The 22667-nt window shown below is 29.3% G+C and overlaps 1 protein-coding gene across 3 annotated transcripts; it reads left to right on the top strand.

The window, feature by feature from the left end:
• The first annotated feature begins 11116 nt into the window (after window positions 1-11116).
• Window positions 11117-19200, top strand: LOC114195362 (LRR receptor-like serine/threonine-protein kinase ERECTA). 3 transcript variants are annotated; one of them, XM_028085796.2, is made up of 27 exons: window positions 11117-11825; window positions 12467-12605; window positions 12675-12746; window positions 12843-12914; window positions 13004-13075; window positions 13171-13242; window positions 13342-13413; window positions 13500-13571; window positions 13647-13718; window positions 13803-13871; window positions 13976-14047; window positions 14161-14232; window positions 14363-14434; window positions 14612-14683; window positions 14761-14832; window positions 14915-14986; window positions 15196-15267; window positions 15344-15415; window positions 15490-15561; window positions 15636-15707; window positions 16116-16184; window positions 16281-16352; window positions 16451-16524; window positions 16694-16819; window positions 17093-17440; window positions 17592-17962; window positions 18221-19200. In XM_028085796.2, the coding sequence occupies exons 1-27, from the start codon at window positions 11750-11752 to the stop codon at window positions 18590-18592; spliced, it is 2940 nt and encodes a 979-aa protein (XP_027941597.1). In that variant the 5' UTR covers window positions 11117-11749; the 3' UTR covers window positions 18593-19200. The 3 variants fall into 3 exon arrangements, with proteins under 3 accessions (XP_027941597.1, XP_027941599.1, XP_027941598.1); XM_028085798.2 differs by having other exon boundaries at window positions 11124-11291; XM_028085797.2 differs by having other exon boundaries at window positions 11124-11330.
• The last annotated feature ends 3467 nt before the right edge of the window (window positions 19201-22667 follow it).

Here is a 22667-nt window from a genome sequence, read left to right as displayed (position 1 = left end):
TTATCCTTTTATTTTTCATACGAGTAATTAGTTTAAGATCTTTATTTTATAATTGTGGGTTCCTTTAAGTTTTCAGCATTTTTTATATCGCATTATAATTCCGTAGATATTTGGGTGTTGTCATCATTTTCAGAGTGAATCTTGGTCAACCTTGCATATTTATAGACTCTCTCAACACTAGGTTTGACATGGATATTTTTTCCTTTCCTTCATATTACTTTACGTGTCTCTACTATATCAAGAGATCAAGTTTAAAGTTGATAAAGAATAATTGTTAATTCTATTTTTAAGTTAAAATATAATATATATATATATATATATTTTTTTTTTTAAATTACGATTTATCTAAAACTTAAAATTCTCTTTACGTTTTTGTAATTTGTATATTTTTTTTCTTTTTTCTCCTTTGTGGAGTCATATCCTACGAGGTACTTAAAAAATAGTTCAATCTTGTTTAAACAAAATGATTGAGTAATTATATATTCTTTTTACTTCAAAAACTTTATTTTCTTTCTTTTATACGTGATCTAGAAATTTGTTGCATGTATGATCAATTCAAAAAAGAAAAATCTGTCGGTATAAATTCATGGTGGTGTATTTATTTATTAGCTTTGATCTTTATATAATAGCATTTGTTTATAAAGATAGATAGATAGGTAATTTGGTAAATTATTAAAAATTCTCTTTAGGTTGTGCTCACATCTAAATATGGATTTTGAGGAAAGTGGATGAATGGATTTAGGGAGATTTATAGGTAAAGTTTGTATAGTTTATTTTAAGTGATTTGGATATGAAAGGAAATAAATTTCAATATAGTTTGCGAAAGTTTGAGAATAATTTGATAGATGTGATAGATAAAAAAAGTTTTAATTGATAAAAGTCAATAATTACAAAATTTTCCTTGCAAATAAGATGCTGAGGTGTCCATACATGTTCATGGTGATCAAGCACGAGAAAAGGAGAAAAAATATCTAAGCATGAAATCAAGCAAGTTCTAAATTGGTCATTATCGTTAGTTATCAGGTTTTGGTTATCAAAATAATTTGTCTCTAACATATTTTTAGTTACTAAAATTGTTCATTATTTGAGAATTTTCTTATAACGGTACTTGTACGATGACAATAATTTATATTTTTTATGTTGACAACTTTAGTACATATAACTTTATTTTGGAATCACACAATCAAAATCATATATTTATTATGTTTTTAAGAATTATTATTCACTCTTCAATAGTCATATGACACATATCTATCACGTATTGTATCTTATTATTTTAAAAATCAATGTATTGACGTATCGAATATGTGTCGTATCTGATATACATGTATTGTATTTGTGTGTCACAAGTAACAAGTGCTCAAATAAGGTACAAGTAGTGACATTTAATGTTGTTGTGGAGGTTTAATGCTTAAATGTTCAATTGGTTCCTCGTGCCACAGCGTAAAATGCTCAAACAATCTAATAGTAGTTTAAGTATGAAATAAGTCATAATATTTATCTCTTTTCTAAAACTTATGTCTCTTAGGCAACAAATGATTGTCGAGAAAAATAGAAGTCATAACAACCCTTTCTCTTTTAAAAATATATCACTAGGGTATTATAAGAGTCATTAAGTGTTGATTCCATAACTTTATACTTTAGCAAAGAAGAATCATTATAGATTCTCTCCCAATTCAAAATATATGTTTAAACAAGAATATGTCACTTATGCTACACTTTACTATTTCAGAAACTCATATTTAAACTGATTAAGTAAATTTTAATATGGTAATAGTATACCATGAATACGAGTTTTGTCTTATAAGTTTATAATTTCATCGATTGTGATTTATGATTTTATCAATCGAGATTTAATGAGTTTGACTTAGATAAATATACGGTTGATTTTGGTTGATAAAAGTTAATTACTCAAAATGATAATACGAACAAGTTTGATGGTTATGATATGTAAGTATTATTGGTAGAAAGAGAAATTAAGGTTTTACTGATAATTTAAATCATGTAAATTTAGATAATAGGTGATCACAAATTGGTTGAGTTGTTACATAAAGCTTTATGGTGTATATAGAATGAACTACCCTTATTTCACATGAGAAATCATAATCATTGACTATAAGTTAATATTTAATGAGACTTATTTGATACATGTATTTTAAAAGACAATCATTGTTTATTAATAGTCTTTGTTGAGATAAGAAAAGAAATGTGATGTGACAACATTTGTTTAGACAATAAATAAGTTGTGTAATATGAAAATAAATTATTACTATTAATCATATGTATGGTATCGTACGTGATTTATTTTTTATTAGCTTATTTTTCTTAAAAATATCAAAATTTAAAAATAGTTGTATAATTTGACAATAATAATTATAAAAAAATTAAAGAAATTTCCAGTAAACAAAATTATTTTTAAAAAATGACATTTTACATGTAGTAAAATTGTAATTCACAGAAAAATCCTCATAAATTCTTTACTTTCTCTTTATCCCACACATAATTTTTTCACTCAAAAATTTAACTATAAAGCATCTCAAAACCACTCATCAAATACACACAATCCTCGCAAATAAACTCAAATAAATAATTTTAAATAATAAAACACTGTAAAATAGATTTTTACGTCCACGTAGAAACCCATTGCAATTTTTCCTTCTTTTTTTAACAGTGAATGAGTTAGTTTATTTGCCCTTAATTTTTTTTTAAGTATTTTGATATTAGCAGAAATTGATGCTTATTTGTTTACGATAAAATAATATTTATTAAATTAAAGTGATCATTCTCCATTCTTTACAAAAAGAGGTAATTATTTACATTTTTTCACATATGCTAAAACTCATACCAAAGCGATTAATTCATTTAGAAGAAAAAAAACGGTTTTATTAGAAGAATATTTAATCAAAGGATCGTGTATGGATTGTAATGGTTAGGATGGGTTACGGTAGGTAGTGCCTACTCCTTATTCGAACTTAACAAAAATTCATTTGTTATCTATACATATACTGTTATTTTTGGATATATATTAAAAAAATACTGCAGATTTAAAAAAAATTAAATATTTAAAATATCACAAATATTTAAAAATATAAATTTTGAAAATAAAATTAATATATATATATATATATATATATTGTATGTCCCATCAGACCATCGGCAACGCACAGTCCTCCGGTGCATCGAACAAGACTGGGAGGACTTGCATATGAAACAGAACCATCGATCAATCGGTAACTTAAATAAACTACATATGAACCTCACAAAGGATCATTAGTCGATCGGTTTGAATCACACGTTACCTCACAAGGGACCATCGGTTGATCGGTCCTACGGATGAATCACATGTTACCTCATAAGGGACCATCGGTCGATCAGTCCCACAGATGAATCACACGTTACCTCATAAGGGACCATCGGTCGATCGGTCCCCAAGTAGATCACGTGTTACCCTATAGAGGTCCATCGGACGATCGGCCCCATAGGTGATTCGTGTAGTGTCTTACATATGATCATCAATCGATCGGCCATATAGATTAAATATTCACTTAAGGTTGTTAAACTCAAAGAAGATAAACCACCTAGCCAAGCGGCCACCGGCCGATCGACCAAACAGAAAACCTGAACCAGTCAGCTGGATTAATTAACATTAAACAAGTCAGTAATCATGATTAAGGGATCATTGGGCCGTGATTAAGGAACCCTAATTGTAGGTCCACACCAGAGACTATAAATAGGGCCCAGAGGTAGGTTGGTGAGGATCTTTAATTCGCATTTATTACAACAGTTACACTTATGCATCGATCGGTCCATCAACTGACTTAAGCATCGGAGTCTTTTAGACAGGTACCCCGATCGTCTGTTCAACCGATTGAACCAGGAGGAAGATTTCTTGGCGAGGAAGTTACAACAAATTACGAAGAGAAGAAACATAGAGAAAAAAGAAGTAAAATTGAAGTGGTTATTGGTAGGTGTTTAGTCCCTACCCCCGAAATAATATATAATATAATATAATTTTTTTTTATTAAATTAAATTAATAAAATATAAATAAACTTATAATTTTATTTATATTTAATTTAATAAAATATGAATGAAAATATAATTTTGAGTTTTTAGGAATAAGAAATAAATGTATTTTTGTTATTAAAAAAAAGGTAAAATAAGAGTGTGTTTGGATAGAAATAGGGGTAACCTAATGATGAGAGGTTTTGTTCCTAAACAAGGAGCATGACTTATTACGGAGAACAGTGCAGGGATTAAGAAAGGTCTTTAATGTCCCACCACCCTTCTTACGGCTACCCAACAAAACACTGTAACTAATACTAATAATTATTTAAACCATCTTGTCGTGTTGTTGGATAAGGGAATTTTAGTACAATTTTTTTATTTGTTGATTAAATGGTTAGGAAGGGAAGAGAAGAGAAGCATGGAAACAGGAATGGTGATGAGAGAGGTCAGACATTTCACCTTCCCGAGGTCAATAAAAACATATTCTGTTATTATATTATCATGTCTCTCTTCTGCTACTCTGCACATTTTTAATCACTTCATCATACCCTTTCAACTTTTATATTTCAAATTTTCGCTTCATTTTTAGATTTTGGTCAATACTTTTTTTTTTTTTAAATTACAAAACAGAATTCATTAACTATATTGAGTTGTGCGAAAAAGTAAAGTTATTATGAGAAATTTTTATTAATTGATAAAAAAGAAGTTATTATGACTCTTACTAACTTTATTTCAATGTCACTAACTCAACTTCTTTTGAGTTTAGGAAATAGAAATCGCAATCATTATTAATGATTTTGTTTTTTTCATGATTTATGAAGAAACAATTTTTGAACATAATAGCTTCACTTGTATAAAATGTGTGTTTAATTTTGTGTTAAAATGATATAAATTGAATCTTGTTTTTACATTAAAAAATTGATTCAGTTATAATTATTTTTTGAATGATGAACCAAACACAACTAAAATGGTCAAAAATCATTCCAACACGACCCAATGTATAAATCCTTAGTCAAACAACCCTATTTTATAATTTTATGTTCAAGAGACCCAAAATAAATAAATAAAAAGAAACAAACAGAACTTGTAACATAACCTTTGTGATTCAAAATGAAGGGTACATTTGTAAGATAAAGTTTTTATACATTTATATATTATAAATTTTTTTTATCATCAAATTTTCAATATTTTATAGTAATAAAGTGTTACCTCTCTCTTGCATAGATCAGGAATAATAAAATATGCTGTCTGTTAAAATAATATTATTAATAAAAAATGGGTTAAATATATTTTTGGTCCCTCAAGTTTGAGCGAAATTTGGGTTTAGTCCCTCATCAAAACTTTTGACCAATTTAGTCTTTCATCTTCCAAAATGCATGAATTTAGTCCTTTTAACCAAATTTTGTTAAGTTTATCTGACATTTCAAGCGCATTTCATGATAGTATTTAAATTATTTATACTGTTTGACACATTTTTGCTTCAATGTTAACTTAAATACTATCATGAAATGCGCTCGAAACGTCAGATAAACTTAACAAAATTTGGTTAAAAGGACTAACTAAATTCACGCATTTTGAAAGATGAAGGATTAAATTGGTCAAAAGTTTTGATGAGGGACTAATTCCAAATTTCGCTGAAACTTGAGGGACCAAAAACATATTTAACCCATAAAAAATATATAATTATAATTATAAAAATAGATATAATTTTTTAGAAATTCTTTTTACAGATAAATTATCTTAGCTTAAAAAATATTTAATTTTAAAAAATTTCCAAATAAAAAAAATTATGAGAAAGATTGTCAAATTGAAAAAATATTAAATTAAAAAAATCCGAAAAGATAAATTAAATGATTATTTTAATTTAAAAAGTATTGTTTATTAAATGATAAAATTAGAAAAAAAATGTGTATATAAATGACAAATATATTTATAATATAAACAAATACTGATATAATTTACTTGAAAATAAATTTTTAAATGTTTGATTAATTTATATTTTTAAAGGTTAAAACGTTAATTATTTTGATGCGGATGAAATATATGATTGATTATTATAGTATACATTTTCTGTTCAATTTAGATAAAATAGTTATTTGAAGATGATTAATTTAATTTAGATATTTTTTTATGCATAGGTAAAAATATAAGTATGTAACTGAAAGAGAAAAATGTTCTTGAAAAAAATAATAATAATAAAATACACAAACTATATACAAAGAAGATATTTTCTTGTTTCCACAATTATTACTTCTATTTTATTTTTCATAATAGATCATTCATTATTTTTTAAAATAATAATTATTTTCACATATTTTCTATAAAATTATTTTTTAATAACTTTTGTCTTTGTTGATAAAAATTATTTTCTATTTTTTCATTCATTTCACCTTAATTTTATTAAATATAAATTTATTTTGTATATCTATACTATAAAGATAATTATCTCTTATATATATATATATATATATATATATATATATATATTTCATAATATTGTTAACTTTCTTTTTAGTAGTAACTTTTAAATTGTTTTTTTTAAGAAATCTGTCTTGAGTTTCAGTTTTTTTTTCTTCATCATAATTGTAACTTTTAATATTTAAATACTTTTTATTGTTTCTTTTAATTTTTTTTATTTAAAATATATATATATATATATATATATATATATATATTATCAATTACTAATATAATATAATATCTATTTAAATAGAATGTATATACAAGTTCTGACATTCATTATCGTCCATGTGTTTGTATAATAATAATAATTATAATAGTTACAATATTCAAAATTTTAAAATTTAAAAAATTAGTGAATTTTAAATGTTATAAAGTAACAGATGAAATCGCAAATAATTTTTAATTTACAGCTGAAATATTCAAAATTAATTTTTTCTGGATATTGTCTTAATTTATTTTCTATGTTAACTTGATTTTTTTTTATTGAGTCATTGAAAATTTGTCTAATAGAAAATCTTTTATGATCCCATATTGTTCAAGAAATAATTTAGTGAGAGTGATTAGATACTATTATTGTTAATACAGTTGATGAACATACAGAACATTTTCGTATTCATATTTTGCATATGTGTTCGTATTTCTTAATTTTTATAAAGATTTGAGTTAAAATTAATAAAATATATATAATTAATTTTTAAAATAATTTTTAAATGTTAATAAAAAAAATAAAATATATATACAAAAGATATTTTTGAAATAATCGTTAAAAATAAAAGAGATTTTTAAGATAAGAAGAGATTTTTAGAATAAACTATTTATAAAATAATTTTTAAAATAATAATTAATGGTAAAAATAAAAATATGAAATATAAAAATAAAAAACATATCTTTACGTATTATTGTAGATAATATTTTTCGTGTATATTTTTTATGAACAACACATCAGCATTAGGTTTGTTTATGGTTAGAGAAAACTGAATTGTAACGGATAACAGAACAGTTGTCTTAAAATTGATTTGGAAAATAATTATTTCGAATTTAACTAAAGTACTTCTTTGAATTCCTGCAATTTATCTTAAAATTCAACAATAACTAAATTAATCATGCCAATCAATGTTTGTTTTACTAGTTAAGTAAAAATCTTTATAAAATATAAAACTTGATTATTCAAATTTTATTTGATAAAACTATCATTTTTCTAAAATAAAAATGACTTTTTTTAAGATTTTACCGTTTATTAATACTGGGAAATAAGACATTGCAAGTTACTAATCAGAATTGTATATAAGTTTTATCTTTTTCTTCTATTGATTGCATGTGTACTTTTATAGGCAAAAATGAATCTTTACAAATTTAGAATCCTAGAATAGCATAACTGTGTGAATGTAATGATAGATTTTTGTGTAGGATAATGTATTGATGTGATTTTGCTTTATTATTTTTATGATGATATGTAAAAAAGTATGATAATCAAAATTATATGTTCAATTTTGGTGTGTAATTTTATTTTTCTTTTAATATATAGCTTTTTTATTTTATTTTTAGAGGTAGATGGAGAAATGTTCAACTATTTCTAAAGATATAAAATTTTGAATTTTTTATGAAAGAAATCATTACGCTAATAATTTAATTAATTTGAGTTTGGTAAATAAAAAAGATTTTAAATGATATTTTGTTTTATCCTCCCGTAGTTTATATTTTTTTATAATAAATATCAACTCCAAGGGTTTAATTTTAGTTAAAATTTATTGTGTATTTTTTCATGGATTTGTTTTGGTCCTTCCATAATTGTTTATATTTTATTTTTTTAATAACATTTTTCATGTTATAACAAATTATATATATGTTTTTGATATGAGCATAGTTGTTATGTCAAAATATATAGTATATAGTGATGTCTAATATGATTTTTTTAGTAAAAACAAATTAAAGGTTCTATGTGAAATTTTCTTGTATGGATAGAAATATGAACTCGTAAATATATTTGGTCCAATAGAAAAGAAAAATCATATGATTTTGAATTATCATGGTAGTTTTGGTTGCGTCATTTTAACACGAGTCTTACACATTTTTGTATGTTTTCAAGCTTTTTGCATTTTTTTTTTCGTGTTGTATTGATGGACTAGAAACATCTTTAAGCAAGTTTTTCTCCTCACAATCAAAGTTCCTATGAGAACATGAGGAGACATTACTTTCAATAATGACCAAAGATTTCAACACCTCCTTCTAACTTAGTTCATTACTTTGTTAGATAAGGGAGAATGTTAACCGATGTCCTGCTACTGTTTAAGGTATACTTAATGATTATTGATTTCATAATTTTTACATTGAAAATAGAAATAATTAATTTTATTAATTTAGACAAAAATATTTTTTGAAATTTCTAACCAACATATCTCATACAAAATAATACTTTGAAATTCATAAGGTCTCTACTAAAAGAAAAAATATTTATAACACTTGAATAACCTCTAAATAAAATTTTGAGATGTGAAAACTTAAAACGTTTGAAACGACACTCTTTAATTTTTACAAAAAAGAAAAATTCTTTTGAAATTTCTAACAACATTAAAATATAGATATTTTAATTTTTTTTTAATTTTTTAGATGTTTAACACAATTATTTAATATTTAAAGATATTTTTATCATTTAAATAAAATAAATTTGTATTAATGATTATTACGTAATTTTTTTATATGACATTTAGATATAAATTTTTCTAAAATATAATAAATATTAATTATTCTTAATCGTTATCCTTATAAAACTGGTTATCAAGATAAAAAATAATTAACTAATTCATTTTATTTTATTGTATTCAAAAACTACTAATGACAACGTATATAGATGGATTAAAATCAATTAATGATCATTCACAAAGTACAAGTGCTACGAAATAGATGTCAGTATAGAAACTATTAACTCAAAAGATAAATTTTTTCGTAAATATTCGTACCTTGCACACAAGTTATGAATTAAATGAAAAAAATTACACTTTCAAATTAAATATTATCTCTAATAAAAGTATCATACTGATTATGTGAACAAAAATCATTCAAAACATCTTATAAAACATATTTTAAATTTTCAAATTAAAATAAAAATTATCTTAATTCAATAGAGTAAACAGCGTCACCCATTTTATCATTTTTTTTTAAATTTCTGCTATACAAATTCAAAACAACTCTCTGACTAAAATAAAATTATAATTTCTGTTAGATTTACAGAAAAGATATATAACATCAATAAGATTTTATTTTCGACTAAAAACTTTAAGAAAATAAATTTATAAATATTTATTTTTATATAATATTTTACTTTCTATTTTTAAAAAATCTGAGACTTAGCCTCGAACTTAAATTTTTATAATTTCAAACAAACATAATAATTAAATTACTAAACATTGAATCAAATCCATAAACTCTACTGTAAACATTATTAAAATTATGTAAAAAGAGTGTAATAAAAGCAGTCATAAAAACGAATTTCTACTCATCACTGTAGTTTCTTACATAGAAATTAAAACTGTAAAACAGTTATGCAGAAAAAAATGTCAGAAAAATAATCATATTATTAACTGTTAAAGATTTTTTGATATGATTAGTGAGTTAAGTAATGGTTTATATGGGTCTACCCAATATCCATATATTTTGTGGCTGGCTTACAATGGAAGTGGAAGAAGAACAAAACATAATCTCCTTTGTTTCTCTCTCCAAATTGGAACCACAACCAATTAACAAGAAACAAGAACAAGAGTGTGTTTTTAACAGTTGAATGTCACTATTCAGATAATTGCTTGATAGGGACCTGCAGTAAATTTTGTCACCTTTTCTTTCAACCTTTACCTCTCTTCCTACCTTCCCAATGTCAACATACTCTGCTTTTTGGACCAAAATACTTTGTATTCATTTTTTTATTATATTTTCTTTTTTCAATTAACTTCAAAATTTGCACAAAATAAAGCACTAGAGAATTCCATTCAGCAATCACAGAGACAGTGTTAAACAATAAATAAATAATTAATACCAGGATGCATAACTACCAAACAAATGAGATAAATAAATGAGACGATAAGAGAGAGAGAGAGGGTGAGATAAACAGGAAAATTAAATAAATTAAAGGAAGAAAAAGAAAAACATAATATCATGAGCTTGAATCCAATGCTCATGAGACTGGCAAAAAAGAAAAAACCAGAAAGAGAAAGATGTCCCTGTCACCTCAAATGGATTGCATTACTCATTGAAAATGACATGTTTTATTCAGACTATTTATACTAGCTTATTAATTAGAAGATGTAGAAAGGGTTTATCATTAATAGTTTAACAATTTTAATTTTAAAAAATTGAATTTTTGAGTTTAAAAGTTTAGTATTTTAGATTTTAATTATTTCAAATATAACGGTCGAATGATTTTAATCTTCCCATCATTAGATATATATGTAAGCATGAAACATGAATAAAAAGTGTAGTTAAGAAAAAAGTTTGAAAGATGCTTTTTAAATTATTTTTGTTACTTGATAAGAAATATTTGAAATAATGTAACAAGAAATCTATATCAGTGTCCCCAGTTCTTACATACATGACCCATTTCCCCATAAACTCTTGCAGATAATGCAATGGCAAAAACCACACAGAAAGTGACCCCTGGGAATCAAAAGTTAAAACCAATGGCACAGCATAGCACAGTGTACAGTGTTTATTTACTATATGGCATAGCACTGGCATAACAGTTTAGGAGGAGAGAGAGAAAACGAGTGTAAAAAGAGAGAAAGTTAGGAGGGTGGAGAGAGAGAGAGAGAGAGTGTGTGTGCAGAGTGTGCAGGTTTGTAGCAGAAATGGTGGCAGATGGTTTTAACTTTATGTGTGAAATAATTTTCTTCTATCTCTCTTCTTTTTTTTTCAGTGATTTTTTCTCTCTCTCTTTTCTTTTTCTTCTGCATCTTGTGTTAGGGAGTGATGTTTGTGGCAGAACGATGTGATTGCACAGCCAAAGCTGTGGACTTGTTCTGTTATATGGAAATCCAATTGTAATTGTAATTGCATAAAAAGCTACGAAGAGTGCACAGAAGAAGAATACAAGTCTCAAACAAAACCCATCTAACAACTACCCTTTTATCTCTGGCCACAGTTAAGTTGAGTGGTGCTCAGTGTCACTACCCATAACACCCTTTTTTGTTAAAACTGTTACCTGGTTCCTTGTGTATGAACAAGAGCTTGGTGGTTGTTGTGAGTGAGTTCATGGTTAGGCTCGTGTGAAGTTGAAGTCCTGCAGTTGCAGCCATGGCATTTCGATTTGGGGTCCTTATTTTGCCTTTGCTAATTTCTTTGAGTGTTAACTCTGTGGAATCTGATGATGGTGAGTGTTGTTCACAGTTTCAAGTTTCTGTTTGTGTGTGTTTGAATTCTTCGTCATGGCTATTGCTACCAGTTTTTATGGGGAGGATGGGAGCATAACAATGTTGAAAGTAGTTGTGGCTATGCGGTTCTTAACAGAGAGGTGTATGACTTGTGACAGCCATTGTTAGAAAGCCTAGTACCCTTCGTGTGTTCTTCTCTCTCGTTTCTTTTTCTTGGTGAAGGGTGTTGTAAAAACAAGTTTTTTTTTCTTTCTCCCTTCGCAGCCAAACATGGCACTTCCTCTGCTGTTTTCAGTTGGTCCATTTATTTTTAAACGTCAGCGTATGTCCCGCGAATTTTGAGTTTGACTTGGTTGCTTTTGGGATCTTTTGCTTCTTCTTTTAATTCAGTTGTCTATTTTTCTCATTGTTGGAACGAGTATGCTACATCTACTACTTCTGCCTGTTTTCTGCACGGTTCACATTGTAGAAAATGAATTTTCGCTAAAAATGAGGTTTTGTATAGCATATTGTGTATAACATGGTGTCTAGACAACGAGTTTACTAATGTTATAAGGAAGGACTTGGTTTTCCTTGGCTTCAAGCTTCTAACTATGTTCTCCATGGTTTAATGTTTGAAATTTGGATATTTCCATGGCAGGAGCAACGCTGTTGGAGATAAAGAAGTCATTCAGGGATGTGGATAATGTTCTATATGATTGGACAGACTCACCATCATCAGATTATTGTGCCTGGAGAGGGATAACATGCGACAATGTCACATTTAATGTTGTTGCACTGTGAGTTACTTTGTCCTTGGACATTGTATATACCAGTTTTCTTTTCTCTTACGCTTTTATCTTTTGCAGCAATCTTTCTGGGTTGAACCTTGATGGGGAAATTTCACCTGCAATAGGGAAACTTCAGAGTTTGGTCTCTATGTAATTGTTACTCTCCTTCCCCATTTTTTGTTATAGTGATGTAGTTTAGGCATTTGTGTTGTCTTTCTTATGCCTTTTTCCTCTTTTTTTATACAGTGACCTGAGAGAAAACAGGTTATCGGGGCAGATGCCAGATGAGATTGGTGACTGTTCATCATTGAAGAACTTGTATGTTTCTCCCTTGAAGAACTGAATTCAATTTATATTTATACCACAATGCGACTTACTTGGAACTTTGATATTTATTGTGTTTTCAGGGACTTGTCATTTAACGAAATTAGAGGGGATATCCCATTTTCTATTTCTAAGTTGAAACAACTGGAGAATCTGTGAGTATTTTTATGACATTTCCTTACAAATGAAATTTTTTAATCCTGGGAGGAGGTTATGACGGCTTTTCGATTTTATGTAAATTGTATCTCAGGATTTTGAAGAACAACCAGTTGATTGGACCAATTCCTTCAACTTTGTCTCAGATTCCTAATTTGAAGATTCTGTAAGTCGTTCTTGTATTTCTCACTCCCCATTCCTCTCCTCACGACACTATTTTAGATTCTATAACTGACTTTCTGGACTACTGGAAAATGTTTTCTAGAGACCTGGCTCTAAATAATCTAAGTGGTGAAATACCAAGGCTTCTATACTGGAACGAAGTTTTGCAGTATCTGTGAGTATAAACAATTTTCAAATCAAACTGTTATTTCATAAGCTTAGTGTTGACTCTTTTTCCTTCCTTCCTTATCCATTTGACAGGGGCTTAAGAGGGAACAATTTGATTGGTTCACTATCACCAGATATGTGCCAGTTAACTGGGCTGTGGTATTTGTAAGTTGCACAATCACTGTCTTTTATAATCAAAGCTTCAAAAATGTTTATACTTGTGTTTCTCCTATTCTGCAGTGATGTCAGAAACAATAGCCTGACAGGAAGTATTCCAGAAAATATTGGCAATTGTACTACCTTCCAGGTTTTGTATGTAATCCAATTCCATGAAAGTCTCTGCCATACTTGGTCTTGTTTTCTTTTTACCTTTCTTATGTCTTCCGTTGATGCCAGGGATTTATCCTACAACCAGCTAACTGGAGAGATACCATTCAATATTGGATTCCTACAAATAGCTACTTTGTATGTGTTGCATGATTTTCTTAAGTTATTCTTACAGGCATGAGATTTGGCCTTTTACTTTCCTTGTCTAGGAATTTCTTGATAGATTTTCTTGACTTTGGTAGGTCATTGCAAGGCAATAAACTCTCTGGACATATTCCATCGGTGATTGGTCTCATGCAAGCACTTGCTGTCTTGTAAGCATTGTTTGATAGCAATTTCTAAAACGTGACTTGGGAAATTTGATCATTGACTATGTTTTCTCAGTGATGCTCCTTTAACATTGGATTTTTTCAAATTTCCTATGCAGAGACTTGAGCTGTAACATGTTAAGTGGACCGATACCTCCTATCTTGGGAAATTTGACCTACACAGAGAAACTGTATGCATAAGCTAGTGGTTTTGCATTTACATCTAATAGATGACTTTGATGTAAATTGTTCATATCAACAACTAAGAGAAAGCTTCTAGACTCATTTATGTGTTGAGCACAATTTTTGAATTGTTTGTAGATACTTGCATGGAAACAAGCTGACTGGCTTCATCCCCCCGGAGCTTGGAAATATGACAAAACTTCACTATTTGTAAGTTGCTTCAGCAAGTAGTTGCCTCTGAAATCATTTCAGTTGATTTTGAACTTATATGGAATTGATTCTATAATCTATTACACGTGACATTATGTTTTGCCTAAGTTTTCTTTGAAAAATGACATACTGCCTTGAGGCAGTCCATGTTAACCGTTAACGTTTTTCCTATTGCAGGGAACTGAATGACAATCATTTAAGTGGACATATTCCCCCTGAGCTTGGAAAGCTTACTGATTTGTTTGATTTGTAAGAGTGGTTACCTTGAAGTGTCAATTTTGTTAGCTGTTGTTGTAAGTTTTATGAGTCACTCATCATTCTTGCAGAAATGTTGCTAATAACAATCTCGAAGGAACAATTCCTAGCAATATTAGCTCGTGTAAAAATCTAAACAGCCTGTAAGCAACTAAACTTGCGCTAGTACTTTGTTACAATGTAGTTTATGTAATACGTTAAGGTGACACTTTTCTACCCTTTTAGCAATGTGCATGGAAACAAGTTGAATGGAACAATTCCCCCTGCTTTGCAAAGCTTGGAGAGCATGACCTCTTTGTAAGTTTCACCTTGATACATGAGGAACATTCGCCTTAATGGACTTGCTCTTCTGTTGTTTTTGCTTTTATTGCTGTCTTTCCCATAAACACGTCAATGCACACACGAATTCCTTCAAGCACGTCTTGATTTCTTCCATGCCTTAACCAATTATCCTTTTGTTTAATTGGTTCTTATGACTTTCATGACACTGTTATGGTCATCCTTAGGAATCTTTCTTCCAACAATCTTCAGGGTGCAATTCCAATTGAACTGTCACGGATCGGTAATTTGGATACGTTGTGAGTATGAACTATTCAAATTATCTCTTTGCACCGACATTTTTAAATTTGTACTAAAAAATGATTTCCTCCACAGGGATATTTCAAACAATCATCTAGTTGGATCCATTCCTTCTTCCCTTGGTGACTTGGAACATCTTCTGAAGTTGTGAGTTATCTGCGTAGTCATGTTTGGAATGTGGGCTATTTCTTCTTACTGATAGCTGATATTCATTTTGTTAGGAATCTAAGCAGAAACAATTTGACAGGAGTTATTCCAGCAGAATTTGGAAATCTTAGAAGTGTCATGGAAATGTAAGCCATCTCTTATAAAGTAAATATTATTTCCATGTTTTTTTGTGACTGTTCTACATGATTCTATGTCACAGTGATCTTTCAAATAATGAACTCTCTGGCCTGATTCCTGAAGAACTTAGCCAGCTTCAGAACATGATATCATTGTAAGCTTCATTTGCATCTTTTCCAATTTCGTTTCATATTCTCAAATGCTTTTATTAATAAATTATGTATTCTTGACGGTAGCTTTATTCTTATGTGTAATCTCGTGCTGTAATTAAATCTGCCTTGTATTTAATTGCTCATAAAGATATCAAGGTTTGGATGCTGCAAATGTGAGTTTGGAATTCTCTCTCTTTTGGGTTATATTGATTAGTTGATAAATTGCCAAATAATAAGTAGTTATTCATGTTCATCGAACTTAAGTATAGACTTTTTTGTGCAATAGAACTTATTGGCTTCAAATTAACTGTGTTGTTTTTCACATGTCAATATGGTGGATGATTATTGACTTTGGTAATTGTACTATTCAATTGATATTTATAATTATTTTGGTTTAAAATGATATGCAGGAGACTTGAAAACAACAAATTAACTGGGGATGTGGCATCACTTTCGAATTGTCTTACTCTCTCTGTGCTGTAAGTTTAGCTTTCAATTTAATGATTTTGTTGACATTTCTAATAGACAATGTCTGTCTGGCCTAATAAGTTGAAGTTTTCTTGTGATTTTTTTAGTAATGTGTCCTATAACAAACTATTTGGCGTTATCCCCACTAGTAACAACTTTACCAGGTTTCCCCCTGACAGGTGAGGGTCATTCACTGTTTGCATTGTCTTTATCACCTATCACCTTTTAAGTTCATAGACATGTTCTGGATTCATGAGTACAACCTTTTATCTTGCAGTTTCATCGGAAACCCTGGTCTTTGTGGTAATTGGCTAAATTTGCCGTGTCATGGTTCTCGGCCTGCAGAGCGAGGTGAGCTGCACTTTGCAGGAATTTCCTGTTGCTTTTATCTTTCACAATTCATTGAAATGAGATCAAATGGAGCTGCTGTGTTATCTTTGATATTCTCTTATTCGATAGATAGAAGGGTTTTGAGTTTAAATTATGCAGAATAAGCTAATCTATTTTATTGACTGTGCAGTTACATTATCTAAGGCAGCCATTCTTGGAATTACTCTTGGTGCCCTTGTGATTCTTCTAATGGTATTGCTGGCAGCTTGCCGGCCACACAGTCCTCCTTTTCCTGATGGATCACTTGACAAACCAGGTACTTATCTTTGTTTCATCCTCATATTGTAAGATGTAGCCTTCAATCAGCTGTGTTTTTGTAGATTTGAGCTGTCTTTAGATACTTTAGTGTACCTAACCTTAAGCCAGAAGTGTTAGAAAATCAGAAATTGATTGGATTGTGTAATTATATGCATTAAAGTTTACATGCCAACTTTCAACATTATTGGATTTTGTAAGGTTTAAAATCTGGCAGTATTTTATGAAACATAATTCAACAAGTTACTGACTTCATGAACTATGGAATTGACAGTTAATTACTCACCTCCAAAACTGGTGATTCTTCATATGAATATGGCACTTCATGTGTATGAAGATATCATGAGGATGACAGAAAATCTTAGTGAAAAGTATATAATTGGATATGGTGCGTCAAGTACAGTTTATAAATGTGTTCTCAAGAATTGCAAGCCAGTGGCTATCAAGAGGATCTATTCTCAATACCCCCAATGCATTAAAGAATTTGAAACTGAACTTGAGACTGTTGGCAGCATTAAGCACCGGAATCTGGTCAGTCTCCAGGGCTACTCTTTGTCCCCTTATGGCCACCTTCTGTTTTATGACTACATGGAAAATGGCAGTCTGTGGGATCTTCTTCATGGTAAATCCAAGCTATTTCTTTTTCTGGTCTTTTGTAGACATTCATAGAACCCTTCATTAAGAAAGAAGTAGTATCTATCACAATCTCCTGTTAAATAGCAAATTACTGTATAATGAGCATACTGATACATCCATTGTGTATATTTTTTCAGGACCTACTAAGAAGAAAAAGCTTGACTGGGATCTGCGTCTAAAAGTAGCACTTGGAGCAGCACAAGGACTTGCATATCTACACCATGATTGCAGTCCTAGAATAATCCACAGGGATGTGAAATCATCAAACATTTTATTGGACGCAGACTTTGAGCCCCATCTCACTGATTTTGGCATTGCCAAAAGCCTCTGCCCCACAAAGTCTCATACTTCTACTTACATAATGGGCACAATTGGCTACATAGACCCTGAATATGCTAGAACTTCCCGTCTCACTGAGAAATCTGATGTGTACAGTTATGGCATCGTTTTACTGGAGTTGCTAACTGGAAGGAAAGCAGTTGACAATGAATCCAACCTCCACCATCTGGTGAGTTTACTAATTTTCACTGGTGTTTTTCTCCAAATAGTTTCTCCTTGGTAATCAATGATAACATTTTATTAAGCAGATTACTGAGATAAAAAATCAATTTTGATTGAGAACACCGGATACAAATCAATGAAACTGCACTTATGATTCAAGATTGCAGAATCTAGTTGCTATAGCATCACTGTCAACTTATTGTTAACACTTGATTCTTGTCTGTTTTTTTGTTCACATACATATTAATGGCTCATGTTTGTGCAGATTTTGTCCAAAGCAGCAACGAATGCTGTAATGGAAACAGTTGATCCAGACATTACTGCCACATGCAAGGACCTTGGAGCAGTGAAAAAGGTTTACCAGCTCGCTCTATTATGCACAAAGAGGCAACCAGCTGACAGACCTACAATGCACGAAGTGACAAGAGTTCTTGGAAGCCTTGTGCCATCAAACACCCCTCAAAAACAAGCAGTTGCACCACCACCTGCTTCAAACCCATCTGCAAAAGTGCCATGCTACATGGATGAGTATGCAAACCTCAAGACTCCACACTTGGTGAATTGCCCCTCAATGAGCACCTCAGATGCACAGCTCTTCCTCAAGTTTGGAGAAGTAATCTCTCAGAACAGTGAGTGAGTGAGTGAGTCATGAAAATCAAGTCCAACAATTGATCATGTATATCAAAACCCGAAAAAGAGAAAAAAAAATGGGATGAAGGGTAGGTACAAGTTAATGAAAATGTTTATAAAAGTTTTAGTACTAGCTTTAGCGTTGTTGATTTGAACAGGAAAAAAAGATATGGATGTCTCTATGAGCACCACAATTTGAAAGGTGAAGTGGTAACCAAATTCTTGTACTTGTTTGGTAGCACACAAGGTTGCAGAAGTAAAAGTTAAGGTTCTGGGGCCAATGTGCAGAGGGTGGGGTAGCAAAGGTGTTAATGGTAGGGAGAAGAAGCATTGCATAATGTGTGAACATCAATAATGCACTGATTCTTTCTTAGCTGGCCTGGTATCAGTTATCTGTCTGAGTGCTGCCAGTTTTCTGCAGACTGCATCCATTACCTCTTTTATTACCTCAGGCCATTTCTTCAGTAAAGTGCCATGAAATTATTTCATCAAATTTTGGGTCATTGGCTTCCTCTGCCAGGGCTCAGATATGCCATTGGTTTCTGTGCCATGTTGACTCAAAAATGTTTAATGCGTTCAGTGTCATCAATTCAACAATTATCACCGCTTCAAACATGAATGCAAGCTCTCAAACTTTTTCTTGGTGGTAAAAAAATTACAGGACTAAAATAAATAACATGGTCTCTGGAATATTCAACTCTTCATTGATGAAGATCTGTGATTGGTTTACCTGAAAAATTAAAATCTTGGGAGGCACAATTGGTTTTGTAGAGAATAGTTAAGAATATTAATTAACCTGAGTTTTTAGGTAGTTTGAAAACTTTAGGAAGTTGAACTGTTTGTTTCTCAGATGTTTTGACTTTGAAGTGTTGGGATTTGTTTGGATATACATATAATTTATATAAAATTATGGTAAAAGATAGAAGTTACATTTAGTACAGATATTTCAGATAATAGTTTTCTGAGTTTGAATGCAAACATTATTTTATGGGCAGTTTTATGAGTTTAAATTAGGTTAAAATTTATTTTTTAAAAATGGTATTAATATATTCTGTACTCATGTTTTGAATTAATTCTAATTTTCTTATCTCAAGTAACTTGACACCAATTGGTTAATTGTGATCATTTTGATATAATTTGTTCTGTTTAAAAATTGGGTTTAAGTTGAAATGATTTTAACTAACTTGGTTTAAATTAAATAATAATTTGTCTATAAAGAGTGATCTGGTTAGTAAGAATGAGACAATTTTTGCACAGAAAGGAGTTTAAATTTCGCTGATAGTGTTAAAATTTTATTAGTTGATAGTTTTTAAATTTGTCTATCAATTTTTTGAATTTTAATTTCCCGAAGTATAAATATTTGAAAAAGAAACTAAGTTAAAACTAATTCTGCAAATTTTCAAAGTCTTAAACACAATTGATACATGTACTTTATAAATTCCAAACGGCGTGGGCTTTGTCGTTGTGATTAACTCTATTCAATGGAGAAAACACAAAGGGATTTTACTTTCCGAACCTCTATGTTTGCTTGCACACCTTTACGATTGTGAGAGATGTCAAAAACATCCTTCCTTCCTTTGTGATTGTTAGAAAGTTTTTTAAATTATACAATTTAAAATTTTAAAAGTTAAATATTGTATTTTGGATTTTATAATTTAAAATTATATTTTTAGTATTGTTTAGAAATCTAAATTACGTAATCTAGATTTTTTTTTTCACTTAATGATTACACAATCTAGATTATTAAACAATGTTAAAAGAATAATTTTAAATTATACAATATAAAACATTAACATTTAATTTTTTAACTTTCAATTATATTTAGGGATTTCTTAAATAGCTCAATCCTTAATATTGCCAACCAAACCGACCATATAGAAAAATATTTATGACATTTCTCATAATTTATGTTTTGATGGTGTGTGAAGAATATATAGAAATATAAAAAGTAATAGCCAAAACAATGTCTTGTGTTTTATTTTTCTTACAAATACGTTATATATGAATTTAAATAATTTCATTGAAATTAATTTCACTCAAGTTAAAAATGAGTTTTTGATTTCTTTATTACATTGGTTACATTCAATGATTTTGGTGCCTAACATATGTTTGGTCATAAGCTTCTAAACACTTTTGAAGCCTAAAAAATTGCTTGGCTGAGAGTTATATAATTTATTTAGAGAAGAAACTGTCAAATTTTCATGTTATTTTGCTTCTAATGTTGAGCCATTGATGTTTCAGGATGAATATTGCAAATTAGTTTCACCATCGTAGGATCTTAATTGTTTTAGTATGTGTACGTTGGCTTAACATAAATATTACTTAAGTTCACATTTTGATATTGAGAGTTTGATGCAGAGTTAATTGGGATATAGACTTATGAAATTTTAAGAGTCATATTATAATATAAAATATTATGAGTCATATAATATAATTATAGTATAAAATTTATGAGTGTTGAAAATTTTTAAAAATTATGAAAATATGAAAGATATAAGATATATAATAGATATAAGATATATGTTACAAAAAGAAAAACTTGTTATTTTATTTTATTCATATTATATGTGTGTGTGTGTGTGTGTTTGTGCGTGTGTGCGTGTGTGTGTTTTTACTATGTTAGTTTTTTTAAAATAATTTGTCACGTTCTCTTTTTCTTATTGTGCCATTTTCTTAAGAGGTCTTAGTTTCTTTTCTTCATTTTGTGATAGTAACTTGCATGTCTTCATACTTTCATGCTGATATCGAGTTCTTAGTAGTTAAGATTAGAGAAAGTAAGACCATAAATGTGTTCGAGATTGGAGTACCCTTCTTGCATGATATTTGTGTATGATATTGTTTTAGTTTAAAATATAAAAAATCAATTGCATTTAAACAATGAAAACTCATAATAATGAAAGAATTGGACATCTTAACATCTTAAACTCGATAAGAATGACATATCAAGTTCATAGTGTGTGTAATTGATTAAATGTTTTTCCCTCTCTCTGCAATGCTTTCAATACCCACATATGAGCATGCATTATATGCACTTTGAACTCACGTTGCAAACACTCATTGTCCAATGACAATTTGTGCAACTTGAGTTCAAAGTGCATGTAGTACATACTCATAAGTGAATGTCAAAGGTGTTATGGAGAGATGGAAAAATATTGAATGAAGTACACACATTGTGAACTTGATATATCATTCTTATTGGGTTTAAAATGTTAAGATGTAATAATCAAGGTTAGGAATTTTCATTATTAAGATGCAATTGACTTTTTCATTTAAACTATAACAATCTCGACAATCACAATGTAAGGAGGGTACACTACTATTCTCAAACACATTTAAGGTCATAGTATTAAAGTCTTAGGTAGTAGTATTTAAGTCCCTCAATGTTAGGAGTTTTCATGAGAATTAAGAGTTTTCATTGTTAGAATTTTTAATTGTTTAGAGTTTTCATTGATAAAAGTTTCAATTGTTAAAAGCTTTCATTGTGGAATGGATATTAAGAGTTTTCACTGTGTAGGACTTTTCATTGTATATGTTTTCATTGTGTGGGAGTTTTCCTTACATAATATTAGTAGTTGAGTATTTTTTTAATCTATTCTTTTGTATTTGATATTGTGTATCTTATTTGTAGGTTTTGTTTGAATGTAAAGAATAAATATATCTGCATTGACGATATATAATACAATTATATTGATGGAACAATGCCCCGATAATTTAGTCACTACAAAAAGTCATTATTGATGGCCTAACTTTCGTTGGTAATATGAACTTAACGACGAAACATATGTTGTCGATAATTACTGAGAGAATTCATAAATAAATGATATAAATTTTATGATTTAAATATATTTTTATCTTTTGTTGGAGTCCAAGTATTACAACATTTTAAAAAGGGTTCAAAAGTGTTGTAGTAACCTTGGACACCTTTTAGAATCTTCTATAACTCCTTCTAGAGGTAGACATTTAGTTATTAAAGAAATAATGTCACAGTGGTGCATGTAGGATATAGAGGTACTTAGAGGCGGTCTTGTAGTTTTGTAGAGAACTTGGAAGATGAAATTTGCTTGGTGGAGTTAGCATAGATC

The sequence above is a fragment of the Vigna unguiculata genome, chromosome 8, assembly GCF_037176805.1.
Source record: "Vigna unguiculata cultivar grain cowpea cultivar isolate G323 ecotype 2 chromosome 8, ASM3717680v1, whole genome shotgun sequence".
Taxonomy (NCBI): domain Eukaryota; kingdom Viridiplantae; phylum Streptophyta; class Magnoliopsida; order Fabales; family Fabaceae; genus Vigna; species Vigna unguiculata.
Note: the sequence above shows the minus strand (reverse complement) of the source record. Positions and strands in the feature narration are given on the sequence as shown.

Bases quoted from the DNA above. Each gene is read 5' to 3' on its own strand.
- LOC114195362 (XM_028085796.2), top strand. From the start codon at position 11,750: ATGGCATTTCGATTTGGGGTCCTTATTTTGCCTTTGCTAATTTCTTTG. The intron at 12,606-12,674 runs GTGAGTTACTTT...TATCTTTTGCAG, and splicing joins ACATTTAATGTTGTTGCACT to CAATCTTTCTGGGTTGAACC. The intron at 16,185-16,280 runs GTAAGTTTAGCT...TGATTTTTTTAG, and splicing joins TGTCTTACTCTCTCTGTGCT to TAATGTGTCCTATAACAAAC.